The sequence below is a fragment of the Chiroxiphia lanceolata genome, chromosome 9 (genome assembly GCF_009829145.1).
Source record: "Chiroxiphia lanceolata isolate bChiLan1 chromosome 9, bChiLan1.pri, whole genome shotgun sequence".
In the NCBI taxonomy this organism is placed as follows: Eukaryota; Metazoa; Chordata; class Aves; order Passeriformes; family Pipridae; genus Chiroxiphia; species Chiroxiphia lanceolata.
Window position 1 is genome coordinate 15,925,061 of NC_045645.1, and position 26,722 is coordinate 15,951,782.

Consider the following 26,722-nt stretch of genomic DNA (forward strand, 5'->3'; position numbering starts at 1 on the left):
GCGGGGGCCCCGCCCCTCGCCGGGGCCGGCCCAGCGGGTGTTGTGCGGCTGCGGGCCCGGCCGGGCCAGCGGGGAGCCTGACCGCGGGCGGCGCCCCCTGCAACCGCGGGCGGCTTCGGGACAAAATCTCGTTGTAATAAACCAGAGGATGCGGCGTGTCCTGGGGCCGTCATTTAAAGGGTCTGCCCTGCGTTGGAACCTTGCCCTGGGGCCAGGCCCACGAGGAGCAGCCCCGGGCTGCCCGCAGACCCCCTGCACAAAGCCCGCCGTGCTGCCCCCCGGGGCGTGACTCCGGGTCAGCTGTTCCTGTGCAAACTCCAGCAGTTTAGTGAAATGCCGCAGAAAACAAGTGTAAGCAAAACTGCCCCAAGTTTGCCTAGGGCGCACAATACGTTCTTGGCCCTGAAACTAACCAGAGACAATTCCCAGAAAGGGGAAGAAAAGACAAGTTTAGTTCCCCCTTACTTGCATCTCCTGCTACAGCTGTTCTGCTTTGCCACTGCGCAGATTCCCTCACGAGAAGAACCTGGCCCTTCTTGCTGGTGTCGGGCAGCCCGGCTGTGACTCACGGAAGCCCTCGGCAAACAGGCCATGCACAGACTCGGCCTGACTCGAGCAGACACACACACCTGCTGGCTTGTGTGGGCTCCCCGTCTTACCCTGCCCATTCCTGCAGGATGTGATCAGCTCCCCTTCTGTCCCTCCCCCTTGCACCCACCCTGGCAGCAAACATCAGGCCAAAGAGAAGGAGAAACCACAAGAACTGTTGCAAAACCAAAACCCTCCAGCACTGGACTCCAGGTCAGGCTTTAATTCCCGGAGAGATAATCCTTATGCAAAATTAATCTGTATGATAAGCAGCAACAACAGGTTTTCAAACCCAAGCTATAAAACAGTGGGAAAAATTTATTCCTTCGGTATGACCTATTCTCACTGAAAGAGAGAGATGGATAGGACAGGACTGTCTACAGATTTTGGAAAGTGCCATTACTTCAATGCTTTAAAGTGATCAGTATTGAAGTCTCTTAACAGTTATAAATTTGCTATCTATCTATTAATCAGATACAAAGGACTTTTCACATTTAAGACCATGTGTCCACTGTATAACGAGAGTATTTTCAATTTACTAGCTCAAAGAAGGAAATTCACTGAGGTTGAAAAGTTCTGTTTATACTTGCTAATATCGAGTCAAATTCATACAACTTCTAAAAACTTCTCTGCTGACTAAAATACTCTGTGCTCGTTGAAAATTAGCTGGTTTGAACCTGCCAATGAATTCCTTTGATTAAAAAAAATTAGAAACCTTTCAGAATAAAAGGAAGCTGAACTATTAGAAGGTATAGATACTAAAATACAAATTTAAGGCTTTTTTCACAAATGCTCAGTAAACCCAAAATATGAAAGAATAATAAAAGACAAATTACTGTAACTGTCAATTTGAATACAGTATGTGATATTAAGTTTCCACATAACTATGTACGGAACAGTGACTGCAACAGATGTCCCCATCACCACTATCAGTCCCATCAAGCTTTTCAGCTTTGTCCTGGCTTCTCCTATACTCCATTCTACAAAAAAGATCCTCTGCTGGCAATCAATCCTCCTGACCCTATTCTCATTAACTAGAATGAGTTTTATTTTCACCACATAGCATCAATTCTTTATTCCCCCTCTGCAGCAACTTTTCAAACACTTTGTCCAAAAGCAGAAGACAAAAAGTGGTTGACGTGGCAGATGGGAATACCACTATTAACAGTCTCTGTCAACAACAGATCATTTCAGTAGCTTACACAAATTTTACCTTGCTGTCCCCACCTGTATCTGTTCTTTCCCATCACTGTAGTCCCAACAATAATCTTATTTTAAAACTTATTTAATTGGTCATTCTGGAGCTTCTTAAAATTTCACTCCAAGTATCTCATGCTGGCTACTGTCCTTAATAAAAATGTGTAATTAAACTGCAATTCTTACATTGCTAATATTACCATCATCATTTCAACAATAATGCAATGGGATATTCAGATGCTTTTGCAAACACAATGAACATTAATGAAAACAAGTCATTGGTTCTTACTTGTATGTCTAAAAGTCCTTTGTAATGCTTTGTTGATTTATCATGCAGTTCAATTGCAAATCTCTTAGTTCCTGCAACACCACAGCTCCCTACTACAACTTACATAAACTTACTCCCTACTACAACTTACAGATTTTAGACTCCTTGTAAAACAGAGTATGGATTTCACAGAAATTTAGTGCCTAAAAAATTAGTTTCTCCTTGAATTTAATGTAGGAATTTCCAAATGAAATTCATGCTGAAATTTCGGTTGAGTCATTTTAATTGCTGAATTTTTCTACACAAAGACTACACACCACCTTAAAAATACCAGCCAACCATCTTCTGGTGAGATTTGGAAAATGACAGTGCAAGACAGCTATAAAGACTATGGAAGTCCCAGCTACTGGACTCCCAAAAGCCCAGGACCAAGAAGTATTAATGAAAAAACTAGCAGCTGCTCTCACAGTCCAGTTTCTATACCCTTTTTTAGGTCTCGGCCACGGTCACAGTCTGATGGAATTTGGTTAAGATTCCAGCTGTGCAATCACAGAATGAGTAAAATATTTGCAAAACTAGTTACTGAACTTATTCAGGCTTTGCACCATAAGACCTGTGTCATGGTTTAAACCCAGCTGGCAACTGAGCACCACACAGGCACTCGTTCACCCACCCCCCAGCCCCATGGAATGCGGAGGAGAATCAAAAGTAAAACCTGTAGGCTGAGATAACAGTTTAATAATTGAAACAAAGTAGAAAAGAACAATAATAGTAAATAATATTGATGATAATAGAAAGGATAAAAAAAAAGAAGAAAAAGTGATGCCCAGTAGTTTCTCACCATACACTGACTGATACCAGACCCCATCCCCAAACCCTGACCGGCCTCCTCTTCCAGTAACTCCCTAGTCTATATACTGGGCATGACATTCTATGGTATGGAATATTCCTTTGGCCAGTTTGGGTCACCTGTCCCAGCTATGCTCCCTCCCAGCTTTTTTTTCTTTTTTGTGCCTCCTCACTGGCAAAGCAGAAGACACAAAAAACTGCTTCATACAGGATAAACATAATTTAGCAACAACCAAACCATCAGTTGTTATCAACATTATTCTCATACTGAATCCAAAACACAGCACTGTACCAGGTACTGAGAAGAAAATTAATTCTATCCCAGCTGAAACCAGGACAGCCTGTAAGAAGAACATAGAAAGAACATGGAGAACAAAGCACACAGCCTTAAGAGGTTACCTACCTGGATTGCTTCTGCTAGTGGGAAACCCATCCACAGATTAAAAGATTGCAGAGAGAACTGAAAAAGGAGGCAACTAGAAAGGAATTCTCCATAATGATCTCTTTTGAAACAGTCCTTTATCTACTGTGCTTGAAACAAAGCCAGTTGAGCTCCATAGCACAGCATTAGGCCCACATCCATGGTCCTCCTAGATCTAAAGAGTTTGAAGTAACTTTGGTGTGAAATTACCTATGTTGTGACATGGTAAGAAAAAGAATGACAGGATTGATTATGTCACTGTACATCTGATTGTAAAGGGGCCTCTAAAGCAAAATCTTCTACATTTTACTTTGTAGATTTATCCATGTAATAAATACATAGGTAGACATAAGCAAATAGAATTCCTATTCTAGATGCCACTTGTACAATTTTATTGAGGACTGAATACTTTCAGAACACCACACATGACTATTGTGGGAAATAAAATAGTAATTATGCAGCTTAGCACTTTTCATCGTATTTAAACTGATGCAATTTGTGCACAGACAAGGTAGGTAGGTAGGTATGTGGAAAGTCACTGCAATTATCTAACATGAGGCATGTCTTAATCTTCCTCTACTGCAGGTTATTTGGTTTCACAAACCATGATGTTTCTAAGTCTCTCTTTTTAGTTCCTATACTATCTCATAAAAAAACCACCTCCCACTTTTTTCTTGTAAGCTTTAAAATATCTATATCATCTATTTATTTTACACAGAGTCCTACCAATTTTTAGTTTCAATAAAAGAAGTGAACCCCATAGATTTATTTTTTTTTAGGAAAAAAGTACATTATTTTGAAAAGACTGAAAATAACCTCTGAGTTGCATTACACACATTTTAGGTAAATCATTGTTTTAATTCCTCAGCAGATGGCAGCAAAAAGTTATTTCCAATGTCATATTAATTCTGTACTGTATTAAGTAATTTGTTCTTAAATTTCCAGTAAAACTCCCCTACTAGATAATTATACCATATGGAAGAGTTAATAAGAAAAATCAGCCTGTCTGCTTATTCCAGTTCTTCAGAATCACTTCAGCTGCATCTAGTGTGCTGTCTTTCTGCAAAACAAGGAACAGTTGCACTATTACTGCAAGTGTGGAGTTCTTGAATAGAGAGGCAGTCATGATTATATCATCCCAAATCAGTCTTTGGCAGTTTCATTCACATCCCATAAATATCGTGTCAGCCAGTTTTTCTCTAACAGTTATTAGCTACAAATCTGGACTGCACAAAGAATTCAGTGCTGATTCCTTGAAAATATTTATTATATATATTTAAAAGATAACACATTTTCTCAGCATTTATACTATCGCATTTAATGAAAGCAATACATATAAATGCTTGGCATTAATGCAGTGATGTAACTTGGCAGCTCTGTTTTGGAGACATGCTAGCTTGTCTCTCTATACCTTCCTAATCCCTATGTGTACAGTTGGGATTTTTTAATCTCCATGCAACCATGTTATGCTGTGAACCACTTAAAAATAATCCCCCCAAATATGGGTAATCTATTCATCAGCCATTTGTGTGGCTTGGCTACAACCTGGTGAGTCATACAGGCTGTCCAACTTGATTAGTCCAAAATGATTAGTGCTGCTCGTCGCAGACAAGCCACATTTACAAGCAGCAAGTTTTATCCTGGTTGTTAGTGGCTGAGTTTATACCAAAGACTTTACACCTCATCAAAAGAACTAAGCAACACAAGGGGAAACTCCCCTTCATTACTAGTTCAGGCTAAAGCTCTGAACTTTACACAGAACAGTTAAGGATTTGCACGTTCCATTATGCTGACTGCTGCAGAACAACTGGGAAACATCTCAGGGCTTTGGACTTATCAAAGCTTACCTACCTGTCCCCAAAGTCTTTCAGTCTTTTCAAGAACAGACTCAACAGGGCAAAGAAAATATGTAAAGGAAGTGTTCACAAAATGGCAAAAATCAGCTAATTCACAAAAAAACATGTTTTCTTTTGTAATTTGGAGCTTGTGTGAAACCCTGAGTACTTTCAAGCAAGTGAGCTAAACTTGAAGGTGACTTCTTTACTGTTTTTCTGTTGGAAAAACACTGAATGGGCATGAGGCATACCACTCTGCTGTACAGTTAATCTCTGCTCTGGATTATAGAAATCACGTTGATAGGTTACCTGTCTCATTAATTTTCACTGTCACCACTGGTCAAAAATGTTTTTAAAAATCAATACAGTAAGATAAAAAAATGGTTACCCATCCAGTTGCTTTCTGCCAGTTCCCCTTCTTAGCCATGCCACCCACATTCATGGTGTAACATCCCTCAGCAAAAAGACAGCTGAAGCTACTTTGTGCTGAATTTTACATCAAGCTAACTTTCTGTTCCTAAAAACTTTCAGCTCAAGAGGTCCTGGGAAAAATGTTACAGTCAGTCTTTTGCAGATTTCTGCACTGCATTGATTTTCAGGACATAAATTTACCTTAATGAAGCAAAAACGTATATATTTTTCGAACTGTTTCTTTGTTTCAGGACCACAGAATGCTGAAAGAGGAATTGCTGACAGCTTCTGAAACATAAAATAGAAATAGCATTTGCTTATTTATATGTGTAAAAAATCTGTTTTAAGCATGATGATTTTACTATTCCATTTCTAGAACTCCCTCACAACATGTGATGGAAAGATAAGGTTTGGTTTTGTATGCACAAGCTAGGCTTTTCTAAACTCAAATTACTTTTCTTAGGCAAAACATTTCAAAGGTACTTCTATTCAACAAACATTTAAACATGCCGAAAGAAAAGTGCTGAGGTGTAACACAGACCTACAGGGTACATTTTCAGCATATTTAGCAATATTTTAGTCACATAATTAACAGCAACACCAAATAATATTTTGAATGGAACATCTCTACTACACTATTTAATAACTAAGTTGCATTGCTCTTGCTTTCAATAGAAAAGCAATTCTAAAACCAGAGTATGACTCAGATGTCTTACCTTAGATGCTATCATCCATCTGACAAATTTATAATCATAAGGTTGTTTCTCATCTACATCAGAGAGATCCACATCTAAAAAAATAAATTTGAAACAAATATGTTGTAAGATTTCCTAGACTCCACTGGGAAAGCATTCATTAACAGCATTTTATTATAGTTAATATTTAAGAATAAAGATATATGCTTTCATTTTCGTATATAATTTCTAAATTATAACAATTAAAATGGGCCAACAGATTGAACCTTTCCATTCTGACCTGAGCACTTGCTTTCCATCTAAAGCAAATTCAGACATGTAGCTTGGAAGAAAGCCATGCAGTATGCCAAGAAGTCTTGAAGCCTGGGTTATTGAGGAATCAGGGCTGTGAAGGTTACTGAAGGGGGCATTTATTGCAGGGACTGCAATAATCCCTGCAACTGCAGTTTTCTCATCTCTGAAACTGGAGTACCTAAAACTTTCTGTCACATGGTAAAGCTGTGAGGTCCAGCTATGTTTAAACATTTCTCACTGAATAAAAAGTGCCATTAAGACCAGTTAGGGAAAAATGCGGAACTAGAAAATGTTCCCCTGTGGGAATTCTTCCTCCAAAGTTGCCATAACCTGAATTTCCAAAAGGTTTTGTAAATTTTGGTAGCCTTTTACACTTCAGAAATCAGAATGCCTCAAAGAGCCTTCAGGGTATGACTTCGGATTGAGAAAAATAAAGAAACCAACAAAAAAAGACCAGAAAGAAGAAAGTACAAATGGTATGAACTGAAGGTGCAAGGCTCTCAAACATTCTCATCATCATATACCTTTTGAAAACAGAAATGTTTATCCACCTCCTTTATCCTCTCTAAAAACTTGACAAAGTTTTGCAGAACACCAACAGCAGTTAGGATCATAAAGGCTTTGCTGAAGCTCATAAAGTCTACCTTACACACTAAGGTCAAACAGAAAATTTCAGTCCCAGCGAGTACTTCTGACAACGTTATGCCAACATGAAATGAGAATACAGTTTAAAATGAAAGTTGCATTTTCAGATTAACTATAGTTACTTTCCACACCCTTTTTAATAAACTTTATACTAACTTAATGTGGAAACATCAACAATCATAAAGTATCCTCCATCTGGAATGACAGGCTTTAGTCCAGCTTCTTTAAGGAGTCGAGCCATCCGATCACGCTTGCTTTCCAGCTCTCGAGACAGCGAGTAAAAATAGCAGTCTGGGTCATCCATGCGCTTATAGTCTATCCAAAATGCTTGTGCCAAAGCCTCCTGGAAACATAATCAATGTTCAAAGTACTCATGAACAGTCAGTAAACTCACAGACACTCACACACTTCCTACTGAAATCACGTGGATTTTTATTCAATCCCGGCCCTCATTAAGCAAATCAGCACACAAATTACACAAGCTACAGCCAAGTCTGTAATTTGCTTGTTACTTTGTGCTGTGGCAACACCCAAAGCACCCAATCTTTTGCTAGGCATCATAAAATACTAGAAACTAGTAGACAGAGATAATGCTCAGTAAAACAAGACTTTGTTGTAACAACTTTTATTTGTATTTGCTAGGAAATCACTAAGATTGTCAGTTTTATGCAAGTGAAAAAAGAAAGAATCTGCAAGACTGATTTTTTTTTTTTAATGTCTGGTGAGCAGATCAAATTTATTGCCTCTTCTTACATTCCATTTAACATTTCAAAAACTAAAGATTCATTGTTGTGATTACTGTTTTATTATAGTGAGGCCAACAGCTTTCCTACACCAGAAAACAACCTCCTCTGCCCCATCAATACATACCTGTAATGGAGTTGGGCAAGTATACAGTGTATTTTGGTGAACAACTTGCAAATGCCTTATCAGGTTTTCAGGGCCAATGGACCAACCAAGCTAAGGGAGGAAAGCAAGCATAGTAAAATTAAAAAATAATGAAAATTAGCCAGTGTCTCAAGTTTTTCATTTTAAGCAAAATATTTTACAGAAATATGAGCCATTTCAAAACATACCATATAACCACAAAACTGGGAAACTAAAATATCATAATATGCAAGAAGCTTGACTGGTTTTTAACAAATCATAATGTAGTGGGTTTTTAGTATTTGTTTCCTCACAGGCGCACATCGATGGAGAGACAAGAAGATAATTACAACATGGGTGTTAAAGACAGGTAATTGCTCCAGCTGAATGATATTGTCCTGTTTTGGAGACATGGACATTTGCCAGAAGCTTCTAAAACACAAGTCATAAAAACAGAGGCTTTTTTTAGTGTAATAAATGCATTCTGTTATTTATATAACTGAAGTCTTTTATATTGAGCCTTCTTACCTTCCAGCCAGTTACACTGTAAGTTTTCCCAGCACTTCCTATAGTTACTGTTCTTTCCCACATCCCTGGCAAGGTAGCTGTATATAAAACAAAATTAATTTGGTACAGGTGAACTCACCCATTCCATGTAATCTGAAGAATTACTGTAGTACTGCCCTAGCTCAGAGCTGTGTGTTCATACATCATTGCACCATCTTAAGCAAGCAACGAGAATATTCTAAAATTTCAGCAATTGTAACAAATGAGAAAGGATATATGGGCCAATGCTTTTTAGCATGAAAAGGAGGTAAGGATTAATGGAAGATGATAAAAGAGGCAGAAAATAAGAGGCACAGTTTTAAAACTACATGTTAGTTCTCCTCAGCAAAAATGCATAATTATTCATAAGAAAGATATGATCTAAGAAGTGGCTACCCATTCACCTGAGGACAGCATTATTTCTGATGCCTGACAACAGCACTATACACAACATTAACTCGGGCACTGCAAACCACTCTAATAGAATTGTCCAGGTCAATGTCACTGGCTGTCTTAGACATCAGAAAAAGAAAATAATTACTAAGACTTCTAACCCAGAACCAAACAGCACAACATCAGAAAACTAGCAGAGTGAGTAAATAAACTGTGTTGTGTTATATAATTTGAACAGGCTTGGAACTGACTGACAGTAGCAGTTAGCTAAAGATGTCTGCAAGGATTAAGGGAGGCATGGAGGCCTGTCTCTGTTTCTGCAGTTGTATCTGATAGGAGACCCAAATCCTTTGTTTCCTTTCCAAGGAGATGAGAGAGTAAAGGTCTCTTCCTGTAGTTTGAAATTTTTTTTCTGTATATTGCTTCTGGAAGTGATATTTGGATCAAGACACACTTAAGTCTGAGACACAAAGTTAGACTTTGTGTTAGACAAGGTTGCAATTGCAGTGGTCACCAACATCCATCTTCACCTCATTTGTAGACTAGAACCACTACCAGTGAACCTGTCAGTTGTTAAAGCCCCTCTCTAGGGAGACCAATGAACAAAGATTTTCCAAATTAAACCACGGTATTTCACGCTGAAGTTTTTGCAGCAGTTATCTGCATTAGACACGGTACAAGTCTTTACAGTTATTTGAAAACATGTATTGTAATTTTTTGAGCAAACTTGCCTAGGAGAGAAACCAAACAGCATGAAAAAAACTGATATTCCTATTAGTCCACGCATATTGACTTAACTGCTCTGTGACCCTGAGAACAAAAAGGCAATATGAACAGATGCATCTTCTACCTAGCTCAACCAAGAGTACAGATCACTTCCTAAAGGCACCCAAACTAGCTCTCACAGGCTGCAAAAATAATTGGCTTTCAAAACTAATGGCCTCTAGCGACACTGTTTTGCCACACAGTCATAGGTATAAAGCCTTGGAGACAGAATGTAACAGCATTTCAAACAACAGCAGCAGCGCAAGGACACAGGGAAAGAAGCTTTTACAAGTTTTAAACAGAGAGGGAAATTCTCTATGCCATATGGTAACTATATAGGACATCATATACACTACAACCAAGTCTGACTACAATTTAAAAACTAATGAAGTGCAAACTAACACATATAAGAAGCCTGTTACCTGGGATGGCACTCAGCTTGTTCAGAGGCTTGTTCAGAATCCTCACTTATGAGATGCAATCTCTAAATCTGCCAGTGCAACCCTAATCATTATTCAGAGTCAGATGATGAGAAACATGATGAAGTGCTCTATGCTACAGAAAACTGCTTCAGTGACAGCATAAAGACTGTATTAATTTTATGATCTGTGGCTAGCAACCCCTGTTAAATTGTATTAAGGAACCACCATTAGAACATGTAAATTGATGCAATATCCATTTTGTATCTCCCACAAAAAAAGTGCCACTGCATTGAATGGAATATGTAAAGGTTAATATGGAAACACAGGAGTTTATAAATAGTGAAATAACACACTTATTTTTATTGTATTATTTTTTGTAGACTTAAATAAGAAATCTAATCAACTTAGGTTAAAAAAGAGCAGATCTTATTTCTTTTACTGAAATAATGTTATTGTTTACAGTGTTACCCTGAAAGTTTTATACTACTTTTAACACTAAAGTTGAAGATGATATCATGGGATCTGTTAGAAAATATGCACCTAAACCTAGTTGGCCAACTTCCCAGGCTTTAACTTGCATTTTCATTAGACAGTATTTTTATATTTTATGCTGATCCACAGAATATCCTTTGTTCAACTGGAACATGTTTTGGTTTGAAGCATTAGATGACAATACTGATGCCAACAACAGTGGAGTTACTGCCTCTTAAGAATCCGTCACCTGTCCACTAAGACAAAGTGTGACTGACAACATGAGTGTTTGGACCTGCTGCTTTTGCAAAGCAGAATGGATTACCTTACACCACCCACAGAGATTTTGGTTCTGAGGACAGCTATTTGCACTAAATACCTGCTAAGCCCATGAAGAAAGCTTTAATTTAACCGATTTTACTTTGCAATTGGGACATATGATCAGTTACTGTGCTAAGTTGCTAGGATGCAGTAATTAAAATTACTATCACATGTACCCAAAATGTTCCCCTTTTTCCATATCTTAAGGTTTTTGAGAAGGTATCACTATTAAGGCAACCACAGCAGCCATGGAATTAGGTCATTCTCAAAACAGACTCATAGCCTATGCGTGGCCAGGACAATCAATGTACTGTCAGCAACTGTGAGGCTGAGCTAATAAGTATTGCAAGGTCATTTAGATACAATTTCCTTTTTATTATTTACAAGATTCCGGTTTTACAATGATTTAGCCCCCATTAATTGAAAGTTTTTTATTGCCACTCTACAAATATGGAATTGAAGCATAGAAGCAAAGTTATTCAGCATTCAATCAGTGGCAAAGCCAGGAAAAAAAGTTAAGCTTTTTCTTGTCTAATTTATATTTATATGTCTTGATTTCATTGTTTATTCTCAACTAGATGCCTCTACTGCACACGACTGAAATGTGCCTTCATAACAACAGTAACTACATCTTAACAGACAGTTCATGCAAGATGCTACCATCAGAAACAAATTTTGGACTTTAGCCAGCTCAAATACATCAGGAGAGCCAAACCAAGACCACCACACTAGAAACTCTTACATAAATACTTAGCTGTAGCATTATGAAACTGGGGAAGGAGTTCAGTACCCTGCACTAAATTAAATTTTCTGAGACAGTGGGAGTGATTCCACCACCTTCAGTAAAACTGGGATCAAGAAATAAAACAAGAGGGACAGGGACATTACATCATGTCTGTTTTTCTGCCTTATTCTTGCAATAGTGCTTCACCCCTGTAGCAGTAGCAACTCTGCCTGAAAACTTTAACATGCTTTCACACTGCACTTGCAGTGACTTAGTTCACTGAATCCAATGTCCATTATTTGGACTGAATACAATGTCCAATGTCTCTGCACTTTGAAGGGACACTGCTCATGCACTATCTCCACGCTGACCTTTATACTGCTTTTTAATTTTTATAACTAGTGGAGTAAAAATTACTGTGTTCCTCATTATCCATTTCCCTCATTGATTATCTTTACAATACTCTGAGAAGGAAGTTCTAATCCCTGTTCCTTCTATTAGTCCTTTAGCAAAGCACAGTCCAATACACATACTGTAACAGAAGCTATACTTGTCATGGCCCACAAAGTAACCAAATAAGGATGGGATATTCATATGATCATAACGGACTTATGAGCATCAATCCCACTGGTTTCTATGCATGTCTGCTCCAAAGTCAGTTGAAAATTCTATTTGGAAATTATTCTTTAAAACACTTTTCAGAAAAGGGAGGGGCTCTCCTCCTTAGACTCTAAACATTGCTAAATAGTCAAAGCTTGGGAGTTCCTTCCAGCAAGCAGTATCTCTGAGAGGCAAGCTTACAGCATCATTCCACAACCAATTCTAAGATACCACAGAAAATCAGTACCTATTTTAATGTGTTTATTCCCTTTATACACCAGCCATTCATACACCTCATCGCTGATGCACAGGGTATCATGTTTAATACACAGATCAGCTATTACTTGAAGCTCTTCCTGGGTAAACACCTGGGATACAAAAAATTATGGGACAATGCATTAATTATAGTATTTAAGGCATTCTTTGAAATTATAGTAGTGTCAAAGCAGGACTCTTACCTTGCCTATAGGGTTGTGTGGGGTATTCAGAATAATTGCTTTTGTTTTGGAATTAAATTTATTTGCAAGTTCAGCAGGATCCAAGATCCAATCAGCACTAGATGCAGAGTTTCCATTATTTTTCTAAAAAAACAAAACAAACAATAAATGTATGCATTACTTGAATACCACAGCCTAAAGAGAGATGCCTAACTTATCACTCTCAGACACTTTCATAACAATACTTGACAACCTATCCACGCTGTTCTGCTCTCCTGGGAGAAGGCAGTTCTAGGAACAGGCAGGGAGGCCTAATAGCAAGGTAAATTATTATGACAGTGGCTGTCTTCTCCTGGCCAATGTCTGTCTTAAAGCCTCTGCAGGAATTGTTTTCCAGGATGTTGTTGTACACCTGAGGATCATTACAGTGTGTACTGCAGAAAGCCCTGTCACATGGCAGGAGTGTTTACAGCCTTGCCAAATACTAGAGCAAGTGTGTGCATGCTTGACTGGGAACATCACCACTGAAGGGATTCAAGATCTCTTCCTCCTCCTTGAACATATGAAAATAGACAAAGAATTAAAAATCTGCACCACTGAGGCTCTGGATTTATACACTACACAATACAGGTGTCCCTGTGGTATTACACATGGATAACAGAAGTTTGGGCCAGTTGCTATGGAGAACATAGAGCATGGCCACACTAACTTTCTGACACCTACACATGACTGGAACAGAGTCAGACCAAACACAAGGGTGTGAAACAGAAAATACTTGGAGGAACCCTGTCATTCAAAACATCCCTAGAAGGAGGGCATCCAGAGGAACAGTCTCGCCTACTCCCACTGCAGCTGTGGAGGTTCTGTCCCTTTGTGTTGTTCTGATTTCAGTGAGTTCATTCAGCAGTCTTACCTAAAAAGCCCCTCAGCCCTTCCCATGCAAAGCTACCAGTTGCACAAGGCAATGGTCACAGGATCAACACCTTGCATCCAGAACAATCCTTGCAAGCTGCCAGCAGAATGCCAGCAGTACCAAACTTACAATTAATCCACAGCAAAATTAGTCCTTTTTAACAATAAACAAAACAATAATCCTTGTATATATAGCAAATATGTGTACTGCACGATCAGTCCTTATTTAGCAAGCAGATTTTGAAAAGTAATTGTATTCTGTTATTGTAGGAGTTGCTGAAGGGATCAGAAATAAAATCATCTGAAAACCAACAGATACAGAAATGGCAATGATATGTGATCCCCTTCCATTATTTGCAATGAAAACTGAAAAAAGCAATTTTAATCAGCTTTCAAAATGCACAAATTAAAGCAAATGAGAAACATTGTTGCACCTTCTCCAACACTAATAAAATATTCTATCTGCTTTGGACTATCATTGTCTCAGACTTACACTACAGCAGTCCATCTCATTTTTATGTAATTGGATGTTACAAAAAACTATACAGAAAAGCATCTCATAGAAGGTGTTCATCAAACTGTATTGAGTGCAGATGAGAAACTTCATATGATAAATAATTTTTAAAAAGCTACTCACACATCTCAGTGGGATAAAAACAGGCTTTGCACCTGCCATCCTTACCATTGGCTCATAACAGTCATAAAATGGCTCTATTATTATTACCTGAAATTACAACAATCAGTATTAGAAACAGAGAATTTACCATGCATGATGTCATCATATTTGCAGATTTACTTTGGTAGTATAACTTGTTAATGTTTCTGGTGCTCCAGATATAATGATATAACACTGCAGAATATTCCTCCTTTTAGAGCATCACACGACAATGCCACAAGGCTGAGTATGATAAGCACTACTCATTTTTGACAACACACACAGGCTGTTCATCTATAGTTACACATTACAACTATTAAGTTACAATACTACAATTTATGTCCTATACATAGATTTGAAGGTGCAAGGCAAAGATGCAAAAATGGTAGATAATGACAGCAAACTGTTGAATCACAGCACAGCTGCCCTAATTCTGTCCATAAAATGCCAAGATTTCCAAGTATCTAGAAATCTCAGAAGAACAGCTTAAGTCCTCAGATTTTATCCTCAGCAACAGAAGAGGAAGATACAGATGAGAATGCAATATATAGAAGCAAAACAAACAAAACACTGAAAGCAAAATGCATGACAACACAAAAAGGTTTTGTCCGCTATGTATAGAAATATTTCAGTAAAATGACTTCTAGTATCGTTGTCAAAAAGGCAGACATCAGTAATGATGAAGGGATGACTCATCACAGCTAGTACACTAAATTAACAATCCTTTCTTTGAACGACTTTTCTGCTACCTATGCTGCCACCATAGAATGGTCCAAAACAGAATATGGTACCTAAAGGTCATTCAAACATCAACACTTCTTTGCACCACCCTTAGTCCTCTGTTGCAGACAACAGCCCAGTTGCTTTCTGAAGTTAGAAATCAGTGTGTACTGTGTCACTTAACAGTAACAGTGATAAAGAAACTGCTACAGGTATCATAAGTATGAAAAAGATATTTTTACGTTGGTGAATGATAGGTAGACATCCAAAAGACAGGCTCCTAATCACAGCTTCTGAAACCATAAGTCAGGTGCACAACTGCAACAAATCAAACTAATGGAGATAGAAAGAAGCCTCAACATTAACTTATGTTTAAAAGTGGACAAATAAGAAAACAGGAAAATTCTCATTTCTGCAAGTATATGTGAATATTTCCAATAAAAACTTACTTCATCTCCCTCTTCTATTAATGCCTGTATTGTACTAAAGAGAGATCCATAAGCTCCCACGGTCACCAGGATATCTGTGAGAGGATCAATCTTCCTTCCACAAACTCTCTCATACACTTGAGACAAGGCTTTCACCAGCGATGGATGTCCCTGTTCAAAGCAAACAAATGTAACTGATTGGAGTGTTCCAACAATGTACAAAGCCTGTCTCTGGGGGTTTTCCACATATATCAAAATAGTACATTTTGAAATAGAAAAATATGACATAAGCCCTCAGTGTTAACGGCTGTTAACAGGTAACACGTTTTAAGCTTTTTGCACATTAGGAAAGAGTGCTTTCAATTTATTTGTATCTACTAGGATATTCTTTTTCTATCTGGTCGTTTTTAATTTCTGCCATATTATCACACCTCAGAGTAGCACCAGGTAGCCTATACCAGAGCTAGGAGGAGAGAAGGGAATACTGTGACACCAATTCATCCTCACCCTCCTTTTGAGTCTCTTTCAGCTCCCTCTGTTTTCTTCCTTATCTTTCAACTAAAAAGTATTTGATGCAAGGGAAATATTTTTATTCTGTTTATATACTGCTAATAAACAGCACTTGTAATCAGAATAATGATTCATATAGTCACATCCCAAATCTCAGAGCACTATTCACCATTTGTGTCCCCTCCAGGGACACAGTAGTTAACACATCCTTCTCAAAATGTGCAAAGAACAAGAAAATAAACATGCAATAAAGATCATATACAACATGGAAATAAGAAGACACAATGTTGTTTACTCAGAAAAACTGCAGAATTCCTGCCGCAAAAATCTTTTTTCTTTTGGGATACTTGGTATCCTTGGGAAAACACAACTACGTAACAAAAATCCTCTAAAATACTGAACATTATACTTCTATAGACAAGGCATTAAATCATGAACCTTTCTGTAAACAAAAACATTACCATAAATTAAGCTTACAAGTCATTGCTGATTCAAGTGACAGCCATTTCTTGCCGTGTCATGGCAAGACAGGAATGCTACAGCACCCAAGTCACATTAGGCCACAGCCCTACAATCAATGAGAGCTTAATTATCAGATGGATAGAGATCATTCATTCTCATCCCTCCCACCTCTGCTGCCACAAACACTTGTGCTCAAAAACCTTAGAAGTGCAGAAGTTTGCAGACAAAGTACAAAGGCTGAAGATGGGAATATTGGTAAAAATTCCTCTTTAAGTACTATTACAGTATAATATATTTTCAAACATTCATAATTATCATGGGAATTATCAAATCATTTGGATATAAAGAACAAAGTGATAAAAGTAAATACTGAATAATTGCATGCATTAGGAAATTATATTTATGCTTGATTCACATATAGTTTTAGAGAATCAGTCTGTGAATCTTCCTCAGAAGGTAGACTTGGCCTGGTTTCAGCTGGGATAGAGTTAATTCTCTTCTTATGAGCTGGTAAGGTGATCACTGGGTTATGTCTATCCATGGTTAGCATTGCTGGGCCTGAACTGTGGATTGAATTCCTGGCTTGCTCTCAGGTCCACCTCACCACCACAAGCTTGTCTGGTGACCTCAGCCACCATCTCTGGGCCTGTCTTGCTCAGGTACTGTGGGACTGCGCCCTGGCAGGTGAGACCTCTGCCCTGCTCACTGTGATAGCTTGTCCTTCAGGGAACTGCTGGCCACTGCTGCTCCCCATCAACTTCTTAGAGAATAGTCAAAAAGTTATCTTGGAATATGTACACAGTGATGCCATGACTACCAACACCATTTCTGGCTTACCAGTCTATAAGATGCTCTTATATCACTGTTGTATAACATGGTCATCCAGAAAAATATTAAATAGATGCCTTAGGGTCTTGTAGCAATCCTGACACACAATTCTCAATTGGGCAATATAGTCTATCTTTACCACAAAATAAAAGATAGGCAAACCAAACAAGGAAGTGGTCACAGTAAAACAGTAATAGTCACTGGAATATCCTGCCTTGGACAATCATAAATGCCATACACTCACACCCAGCTCAGGACATAAACTCTACAAGCCAACTTCCAGAATGGGTAGTGACTATCTTCCAGGGGGCAAAAACTTACTCTCTTTTCATCCCTTCCTAGTCTCCAGTGAAATCTACTAAATGCTATGGGTCAATCTTTTCTTCATTGTAGAGGCTCTGTCTCAAGTGCTACTCTCTCATTCTACCATTATACTGTCTGATTTATGTTTACACAGAGGTAAATGTAAAATGTATCATCTACGCTCTTTAAACTGTGAATTCACTCTTCAGAGACAGTCTACCCCAGATGTGCTCCACCATTTTGCTCTAGCTGAGGGATTTGCCTTGAAGAAGCCTACACAGAGGAAGTTCATTAGTAACAGGTAAGGCTACTGGATCAACTTACTTTGGAACATAACAGTACAATCTACAGATAAAAACCAATTTAAAGCAAAGTCAATTTTTTCCCCTGTGGCACATTCTCCACTGAACTTGGGTCCTTCAGTTCCACAATACTTACAAAGCCTCGTGTGTACTGGTTCAATCTGTCAACTGCTGCTGCCTTTGCCAGCTCCTCTTTCACATAGCTGGGAGGGGATATATCAGGAAGGCCTTGACCGAGATTAACAACAGAGGGATCTGCTGCCACTTTTGTAAATTCAACCCTAAAGCGAAAAACATCTTAATGTTAACATAACAAATAAAATTATCTTTTCATTTTTTAAGATTAAAAGGCAAAAAAAAGTGTTTCACTTGGACAAACTCACAGCAGTGGAAATGGGTTTAAGTAGAGTGTTCACATGGAGAACTGAGGACTGGGACAGTGGTAAGTAACCACAGGGGTCACAGGGCACCCAAGAAAACATTTGACTTTCTCCATCCACTTCTTCAACTTTTCTGCCAGCAGAACTGTGCTCAGATGTGCAAATGTACAAACACACAGTTACTCTGGATATAGGCAGAAATGGAACACCAGGCACATTAAATGATTTCAAGGCTAAATTCTGTCAAGTGAAGGTGCCATTTAAACTACTCAGACACCTCTGATTGCTATATTTTTTTTGTTTGTTTTTTTTAATTTTAGGCAACAAACTGCTTTAGACTGCTCATTAACTGTTCCTAGTAGCCTGCCAGATATGAATGTTAGGATTCTCGAACAGTTTTTCCTTCTTGCCTTCACAAGTCAGCTTTACATTTTACTCTTTCCTCCCTACCAAAATATTAACAAGACTTTAAAAAAAACAAAACTAAGCTAAAACCCCTCCACGTAGCATAACAGTTCTGTCAAAAATGAAAACACATTGCTAAAAAAATTAGCTTGAAGCTGAATGATCAAAATACCTTGTGTATATGTGCACACATACATATATACATAGAACTAATCTAAGTCCATAATAGTGTTTTCATCACCTAAAAAAATTCCATATTTATTAGTGATGGCAATATTGCTTTAAGACCAATTTAATACCTAGAAACACAAGTATTAAAAATAATGAACTAAGTTATAAAGACGAGTATAATGGCTTTAAAAAGAAATCTGACTTATTTGGTAAACACGAATCAAGTGTAATGGAAATACATTACCCAACAGAATTAACAGTTAAATTTAAAAGTCAGCTAAACTACCATGCCCAAGAATTATATTTGTCTTATGTGGTTTACTGGATGAAGAGAAGTCTAAGCCTAATATTTAAAGCTCAAAAATAACAATTAATCACACCTTTAACTGAATTTCATTCACTGCTTCTAAACAGGTACCACATTTATTCCAGCAGAGATGGCAGCTGCCATGTACCTTATTATCAATTTGGAAAGGAAATACATTCGCCAAAGACATTTTCTGAAATTTGCAGATATTTTCCTTTTACTCACCACACATTGCTGTCAAGGCCTTCAATTCGTCTTGTGTTTTTGTGTCTGAAGGTCATTGTCTGCAAGATCAAAATATACAGACAGAAGGGGTTTGTTAAGGAAGACAAAGTACGATATTGTTGGATTCTGCATGACAAACCCTCCTTCATGCTTTCTCAGATACACCACTGCCAGCTGAACTCAGCAGTTACACAAAATTATAGACATGTTCTTTCATTAAAGCTTCCATAATAGCTTGAATTCAGATTAACACGAAAATACACAAAAATATCCTAAATTCTCATTCGTCATTATCTAAAGCCACTAAACTTTTAGCAAGGATGGAGGAGGAGCATAATTTAGCTCAAGAGCTTTAACAGATGTCCTAAAAAGAAAAAAATACTGTACATACTTTCTTTTTCTTTTCTATGATATGCTAAAAACTTACAGACTGTGCTATTTCTAGCCCAATTCCTGCTCAATCCAGTTTGGAAAGCAAGCACTTGCAATGTAATTTTATTTGTTAAATTGATGGGTAAGAGGAAAGTAGCAAAGACATTTCCTATTTTCATTCAGATTTTTAAAACTTGAAAGTATCTACTCAAAGCACTAAAAACCCACAACAGAACATGTTTTTGCTGTATATTCAGACCTTAAATTAAGGTATTGGAAGACTCCTGTAGAATAGACTTTCAATGACTACTTTATATAGAGGCAGAGAAAAACCTAGTGATAGTTGTGATATTTTTAAGATAAAAAGAGAAAGGAAAAAGAAAACCAGATTTATTTCTATGGGCAAACAAAAAAGTGCAAGCTCATATCTATTTTTGTAAGCCAGCTTGATATCGGAAAAAAATTACATAGGAGTTACATAGTCCCTCAGACACTCCTGTTTCTTTGAGTCAAACAACTGAATTTTAGCACCTTTTACCACTACCAGCTATTGTTATTGTCTGAAAGATTCAAAAACCATATTCTAGCCACCACACTCTGAGCAGAAAATGTCAGCACTACCATTACATTCCAAGTTTCAACTTTGAATCAATGGAAATGACTCACAGTAGAAACATTATGCAGCAGGTACACTTTGGTACTCAAGCTGTTTATAGTAATGAGTACACCATATACATTGTGATTTGAAGAATGGGAAGCTATAAAATAAAACAGATACTTTTCTGCTCATGTCTTCTCTACAGATCTGATTCTGACCTGATCAATATGACAAGAACACCAGAGGAATCCAACACAGGCACCTTTTATTTGTCCTCATGAAGAAAACTGTAAAGATAACTAGACAGGTGAAGTCACACTTCTTAACACAGAACAAAAGGGAGTTAAGAGAGAATTCTGACTAGGTAATCTGTACTGTATATATTTAAAGATGCACATATGGTTTAGAAGAGTAATCCAGTTTTACAGTGTATGTTTTGTTAAATATGACTAATGTTTGGCTGTATTTCAAAAAGACAAATAACACTGGTACTACTTAGACTCAGCCACATACACGTCTTTTTTTACATGCTGATTTACGTGACACAAAAGTAGTGCATCTCTAAAATATTGCATGAAATAGTTTTCTCTACAAAGCTGAAGGAATACTTACTGCAGAGGCTGAATGTTTGATGGATCTGGAAAGCAAATCTGTTCGTAGCTGGCATGTTCTAGTGCCACGGCAACAGAAGCTTCGTGAAGCAAAAAACATCTCTGCATAATAAATAAGTGACCTGAAAAACCTTACAGATTCTAGGAATGAGCTTCTTCTACACATCACTAAGCAATTTTAAAAGATAAGAGCCTCTCCTCTTCCCTCCAGTGATTTTGTTTCAATTAAGTAAACTCTAGTAAATTATTACCTTGCCACAGTTCTAACCATAGACAATGAAAGTTTCTAACTGACAGGGCTGCAAAATGTTTCTGAATGTCATCTCAAAAGGTTTCCTTTTTTTGTCAGCACTGATCTTCTTTTCTTTGAATAATAATTAAGACTAAATGAAATTCAAGCTTCAAAGTCTCCGTTAGAATTGTTGTGAAAATGTGTCTGTGTAATAAAAATTGATATTACAGTTGCCAATACAGACAGAACAGAAAAAGAGCCTAATTTCTAAAAAGTTACACATCTTTAAAATTGGTCTCCATTTCCAATCAGGTATGCTGAAACCAGGATCATTAAGATCACCAGTCACACAAGAGAGGCAGGCCTAAACACTTTATGTAGCTATACCGAGTTCTGCCACAGTGACTTGGCAAACATCAAATATCTTCTACAGCAGAACACAGAGAGCTAGCAAAGGAGTTCTGTGTGGAGTAATAGATCATTCACTGACTGGAGAAAATATGTCCTGTTAATCAACAACTATAAAGAAATAAGTAAGAGCTGGTACTTCAAGCAACTACTTCCACAATGTATTTTTAACATTATCATTTTTGATATTATCAAAATGACTCGAATATGTTAGAGAGAACCATGTAACCCACAGATCTATGTGAGAAACACAGTAGCCACAGCAGTATAATTATTAACTATGTTTTCCAAAGTTTACTCATTAAAGGATAACTCCTGCTCCACCCAGATTTCCCTACCTGAAAAGGGGAAGAGAACAAAAAAAAAGGTTCTTTACACTTACAAACTAATAGAAAAGGCCAATCAACACTCCCTTTTAAGGATGTCTCATTGAATGACTTAAGTTTTAAAAGTATGCTGGTTTTGTCTTTGTCTTGTTCCAGGTGCTTCTAACTCAGTCTCAATTCTGAAATGAGGGTCTTTCTCACACAGTACTGAGTTGTAGCTAACTCAATCAGACCTTCAAAAATACCTATGTAATCCCACTGCATTTAGCAATCTGCAAGTAATCAACTGTAGCTCCTTTACAAGAAGAAACTCTGCTGGCCTGAGGACTGGCAAAAGTAAACAGCAACTAAATCTGTGACACTAGTTTGCAGATACTCTGAAAGACACAAAAAAATATATCTGTTTAAAAAAGACCTGTAAATCCATTTTAAGTTACTTCTAATATAACCACTTAGCATATTCACCATAATATTTGATAATAACTATGTGAAATCAAAAAGATTCTGAAGGTCTCTATTCCTCTCCTTGTGCAACCTTACAAAAACTACTTATGTAACATACTGATACTAACTTAAAATGTGACCATGATAGTGGTGCTATTCCCCAGGGTGAGACCAAAGGCAGCATTGCTCTTTCAGCTGCAGGTGCTTGCAGTAGTTAGTTAGCACTGAGGGGCAAACATGTATATCTCTGCCTGTTTCATTTCATATTGAGACATAGAAAAATTAAATAAAAAACTTGCAAGCCTTACATGCAAAACTAACTTGCAAGTGTTGTTAGAAAAATTATTAACAGCTGTAAATATTTCCAGCATTAGTGCCAGGTTGCACTGAAAGGCAGTGTGGTATTTGTGAACCATTATTCAACACAAGGCAGTCATGCAAAACCACAAGATTGCATGAGCCACAGCAGACCTGTATCACTGTGGTGTGGCCAATCTCTGCAAGTACCTAAAATACCTGAAGTGAAAAAATATATCCACCTTTAACACCACAAAAATGTAGGAACTGTGAAAACTTTATGGGGAGCATAATGGAAACAATACTTTGCTGAGCAGCCTCAGCAAGAAAAGGCACTAGAAGGTAACATTTCTCCCACTGTGTTTCAATCTTTGTGACACTTTTCCAGTGAATGGTGAACAGCATTTGTTCAGACTCAAGAGCACTCAGAGACAACTACTGGCCATCAAATAAAAAAGCCTCATCTAAAATACTTTTATGACTTTTTATTGCTAAAAATACCTCTTCCTTCATGTGCAATTGAATATTTCCACTTAAACTACTCTAGGGAGTAAAGGGAAAGGCCTCTTTAATATAACCAGATACTCTCCTACACTGTTTAAAAAAAAAGAAAAAAGAAAAGAATAAAAGAAAGGCCTACTCTTTTTTTGCCCAAACTCATACATTCCCACTGTAATTGTCTATGACATATTAAAACCGATCACAGGCTCAAAAGAATTATTTACTGGTACTTTTAGGATGAGTGCACTCTTAAATATTACTGCTGTATGTGTTTCAGCAACAACCAAGTATGTGTAAGACACATTAATGAGATGGCTTATAATGTCCTAAGCTAAGTTTTTCTCATCGAGATGCAACATTTATTCCAGCTCAGGAAAGCTACAGAAGTAATGCAAACCCTGTTTCAACTCTCTTCAAAATTGGTGAAGTTCTTCCAACACAGAAAATGCACTGATCTTTGTAGGGGAATGAAAAGGTATTTTCCTTTCTTGATCCTATTAATGTTTCTTTTTTTAATCTTGGAGTCAGACACCAGCATTAAACTCAGAAATTAACAGCAAGGAATACTTTTCCTCCCATTCTAATTTTCAGTGCTCTGAAGTATTCATGCTCTAACTCAGCATACCTGGAATTCAGGCTTACATACCCATAGAAAATTAACACATTAGGGTAGAAACGATAACAAGTTACTACTCCTGCTACAAGTTACTACTACTACTACTTCTATATTTTTAGGAGAGTGAGAAGCAAGGAAGGCTATCAGAAAGGTCAATGCAGTAAATGTTTTTAATGGGAATGGGAAGAAGACATATTCTGGTTGCTAATCTGGTTTAAACTCAGGTTTGGTGATTTGAACTAGACTGGAAGATACAGTTAGACTTTGTCATGGGAACTATATGAATGCATCTGTGTACTAACAATCATTTAGCTCATGCTGTGCTTTATAACTGCTCCAGCACAGATACAACCTCTGAGTTGTAGGCTGTTATGCTCCCTTCACAGCTGCCCAATCTCCTGGTCATACAGTACCCTGACCTCAGATGCTGCTGAACCACCAGGACATTTTATGGAAAGTTATAATTTTGTAATTATTTAATTTTGCTCCTTTGAAACTGAAGACCAAATGCTGCTGGTATTGAGCTTCAATTATACCACACCTATAAAAACCATGTCATAGAGCTTGAATGACTTTTGGTCAAGCCCCTTAAACTGGTGCATTTGTCCAGGTAACAGTCTCATTTTACTGTGCAGTCTCAGCAACAAACACTGCTAGAAATACTGAAAGCCTGTCAGCCACCACAATAATGTCATAATGTAAATATAATCCCCATGATATTTGTGTTGTGCTAAATCTTTGTTGGAAATGCAAACCTGGAAAATGTTACATCTCAGCCAAAGGCTGTCAAGCCTCTGAAGGACTGTCTCTTCGTACGGTCTAGAGGAAACTTTTAGAAACAAAAAAGGTGCCACCTTGCCAGGGGAGGCCTCTCCAGTACTTTTTTTCCCTTACCATCTACAGGTGATAAAATGAGTTATCAAGCCAAGAGAACAGTTGCCAAAATCACTGTTCTCGGGAACTTCAAATCACTGAACGTAAAACCTGCTCTGCGTGAAAGATTTATCATAGTAGCCAACATTTTGTCCTTTCTTCTCTCATAATCTACAAGCAAAGGAGAAAACTGCGTGCGGAGAAATAAATTTTACCGTATGGACTGAGGAGAGCGATGAGGTTTTGGGGAGGAGGTTTACTTTTTTTCCCCCCTCGCAGAGCAGCTTTACCATTTAGCCATTCTATACTGCACTCAGGCTCCCACCCGCGCGTATTTCCAACCTGCAGCACAGAGCTGGAGAGGCCAGAACCTGCCGGGCACCAGGACCCCCGGCCCTCACCGACAGGCCCGCGGTCACCGGGGTGTTCCCCGGGCCCGGCATCGGCCGCTCTGCGGGGCCACAACCGCGGCCCCGGCTGGGAGCGGGCCAGGCCCACCCGCCCCGGGGCGCCTCCCCCGCAGGCCCGAGGCAGGGACAGGCCCCGAGGCAGGGACAGGCCCCGAGGCAGGGACAGGCCCCGAGGCAGGGACAGGCCCCGAGGCAGCGCCTCCGCCCCGGCCGGCGCCGCCACAGCTCACTCACCGCCCCGACGCCGCCTCGCCGCCCGCCGACACCGCTCCCGCCGGGGCGGAGCCGGGGCCGCCCGTCCCGCCCGTCCGAGGGGCGGAGAGCGCCCGTCCCGCCAGGGGCGCCCTGCGGGCCCTGAGGGGCGTCAGCCGGTGGAAGGAGGTGATTGTCCCGCTCTGGTCTGCACTGGGGCGGCCTCGCCTTGGATATTGTGTGTAATTTGGGGCACCACAATGTAAGAAAGACATTAAGCCATTAGAGAGCGCCCAAAGGAGGGCCGTGGGGATGGTGAAGGTTCTGGAGGGGAAGCCTCATGGACAGCAGCTGAGGACACTTGTTCTGTTTTGCCTGGAGAAGAGGAGACTGAGGGGAGACCTCATCGAACTGTACAACTTCCTCATGAGGGGAAGTGGAGGGGCAAGTACTGATTCCTCACTCTGGTGACCAGGAAATGGCAGGAATATGAGTCAGGGGAGGTTTAGGTTGGGTATCAGGAAAACGTTTTTCACCCAAAGGGTGGTTGAGAACTGGAACAGGCTCCCCAGGGAAGTGGTCACAGCATCAAGCCTGACAGAGTTCAAGAAGAATTTGGACAATGCTCTCAGGCCCATGGTGTGATTTTTGGGGTGTCCTGCAGAGGGCCGGGAGTTGGACTCGATGATCCTGATGGGTCCCTTCCAACTCAGCATATTCTATGATTCTATGAAACCGGGTTCACTGGTTACCTTCTTTGGGCTGTCTTTCTGGATGGAATAAAGTGTCAAAATCATTAACAATCATCTCATAACTAAGCTGACCCCTTATCAGGAAAGAGTTCAGTTTTCCAGATTTCTTCAGGTATTCCACTAACTCACAGGATTTGCATTTTTAAGGTTTCCCTTCACAACCAGGACAGAGACTTACTCTCTTTGTAAATGGAAAAGTTCCCTTTAATCAGGACCCCAACATCACTAAATTATTCAGTTAGAAATACATATATATATTTAAAATATTTCTGCAGCCTACAGTGTCAGGCTGCAGACAGATTTATTTATAAATCTTTACAAAACTGATTTGCCTTAATATCAACATCACTGTACAGAAGTTTAAGAGAAAGATTGTACAACTCCAATTGACTTTGTATGCTAAGTCACACTGTGACTCTGCAGAGCTGAAGAACCCACCAATCAGATTTTACAAGGGTCTGGCATGACATTGTGTGTCAAATGCATTTCTTGTTCAAAAACATTCAGTAATACAGATAAAGATTTTTGAAAGAACTGTACAAGCCAATGAGAAAATGTTTTCCGTAGCAAGCCTTCACTGTTTTTTTTTAATGTGGATACTAGAAAGAGGTCTGATGTGTCAGTAATAATCACAAAGAGGATTAGCAGGCAGAATGCAGATATCAAACATGATAGATACACTACTTGCATATCACTGTATGTATTGTGTTGTGCATATGATCACTGTGTATAT

General features: G+C 38.7%; 1 protein-coding gene and 1 long non-coding RNA gene across 6 annotated transcripts; one reads left to right on the forward strand and one right to left on the reverse strand.

The window, feature by feature from the left end:
• Positions 1-10: 10 nt before the first annotated feature.
• Positions 11-8,211, forward strand: LOC116790811. The gene is made up of 3 exons (XR_004358506.1): positions 11-351; positions 7,846-7,924; positions 8,016-8,211. It is a non-coding gene; the product is annotated as an uncharacterized LOC116790811 (long non-coding RNA).
• On the reverse strand, positions 4,098-25,343 carry KYAT3 (kynurenine aminotransferase 3). 5 transcript variants are annotated; one of them, XM_032696183.1, is made up of 14 exons: positions 25,280-25,343; positions 20,940-21,040; positions 19,358-19,416; positions 18,006-18,150; positions 15,486-15,635; positions 14,299-14,385; positions 12,771-12,893; positions 12,560-12,680; positions 8,599-8,675; positions 8,074-8,163; positions 7,360-7,546; positions 6,286-6,359; positions 5,771-5,857; positions 4,098-4,383 (listed from the first exon to the last, which is right to left on the reverse strand). In XM_032696183.1, exons 2-14 carry the CDS (start codon positions 21,036-21,038, stop codon positions 4,321-4,323), a joined length of 1,362 nt encoding a protein of 453 aa, XP_032552074.1. In that variant the 5' UTR covers positions 21,039-21,040; positions 25,280-25,343; the 3' UTR covers positions 4,098-4,320. The 5 variants fall into 5 exon arrangements, with proteins under 5 accessions (XP_032552074.1, XP_032552076.1, XP_032552075.1 ...); XM_032696185.1 differs by lacking the exon at positions 25,280-25,343 and adding an exon at positions 24,978-25,076; XM_032696184.1 differs by lacking the exon at positions 25,280-25,343 and adding an exon at positions 24,851-24,953.
• Between the last annotated feature and the right edge of the window lie 1,379 nt (positions 25,344-26,722).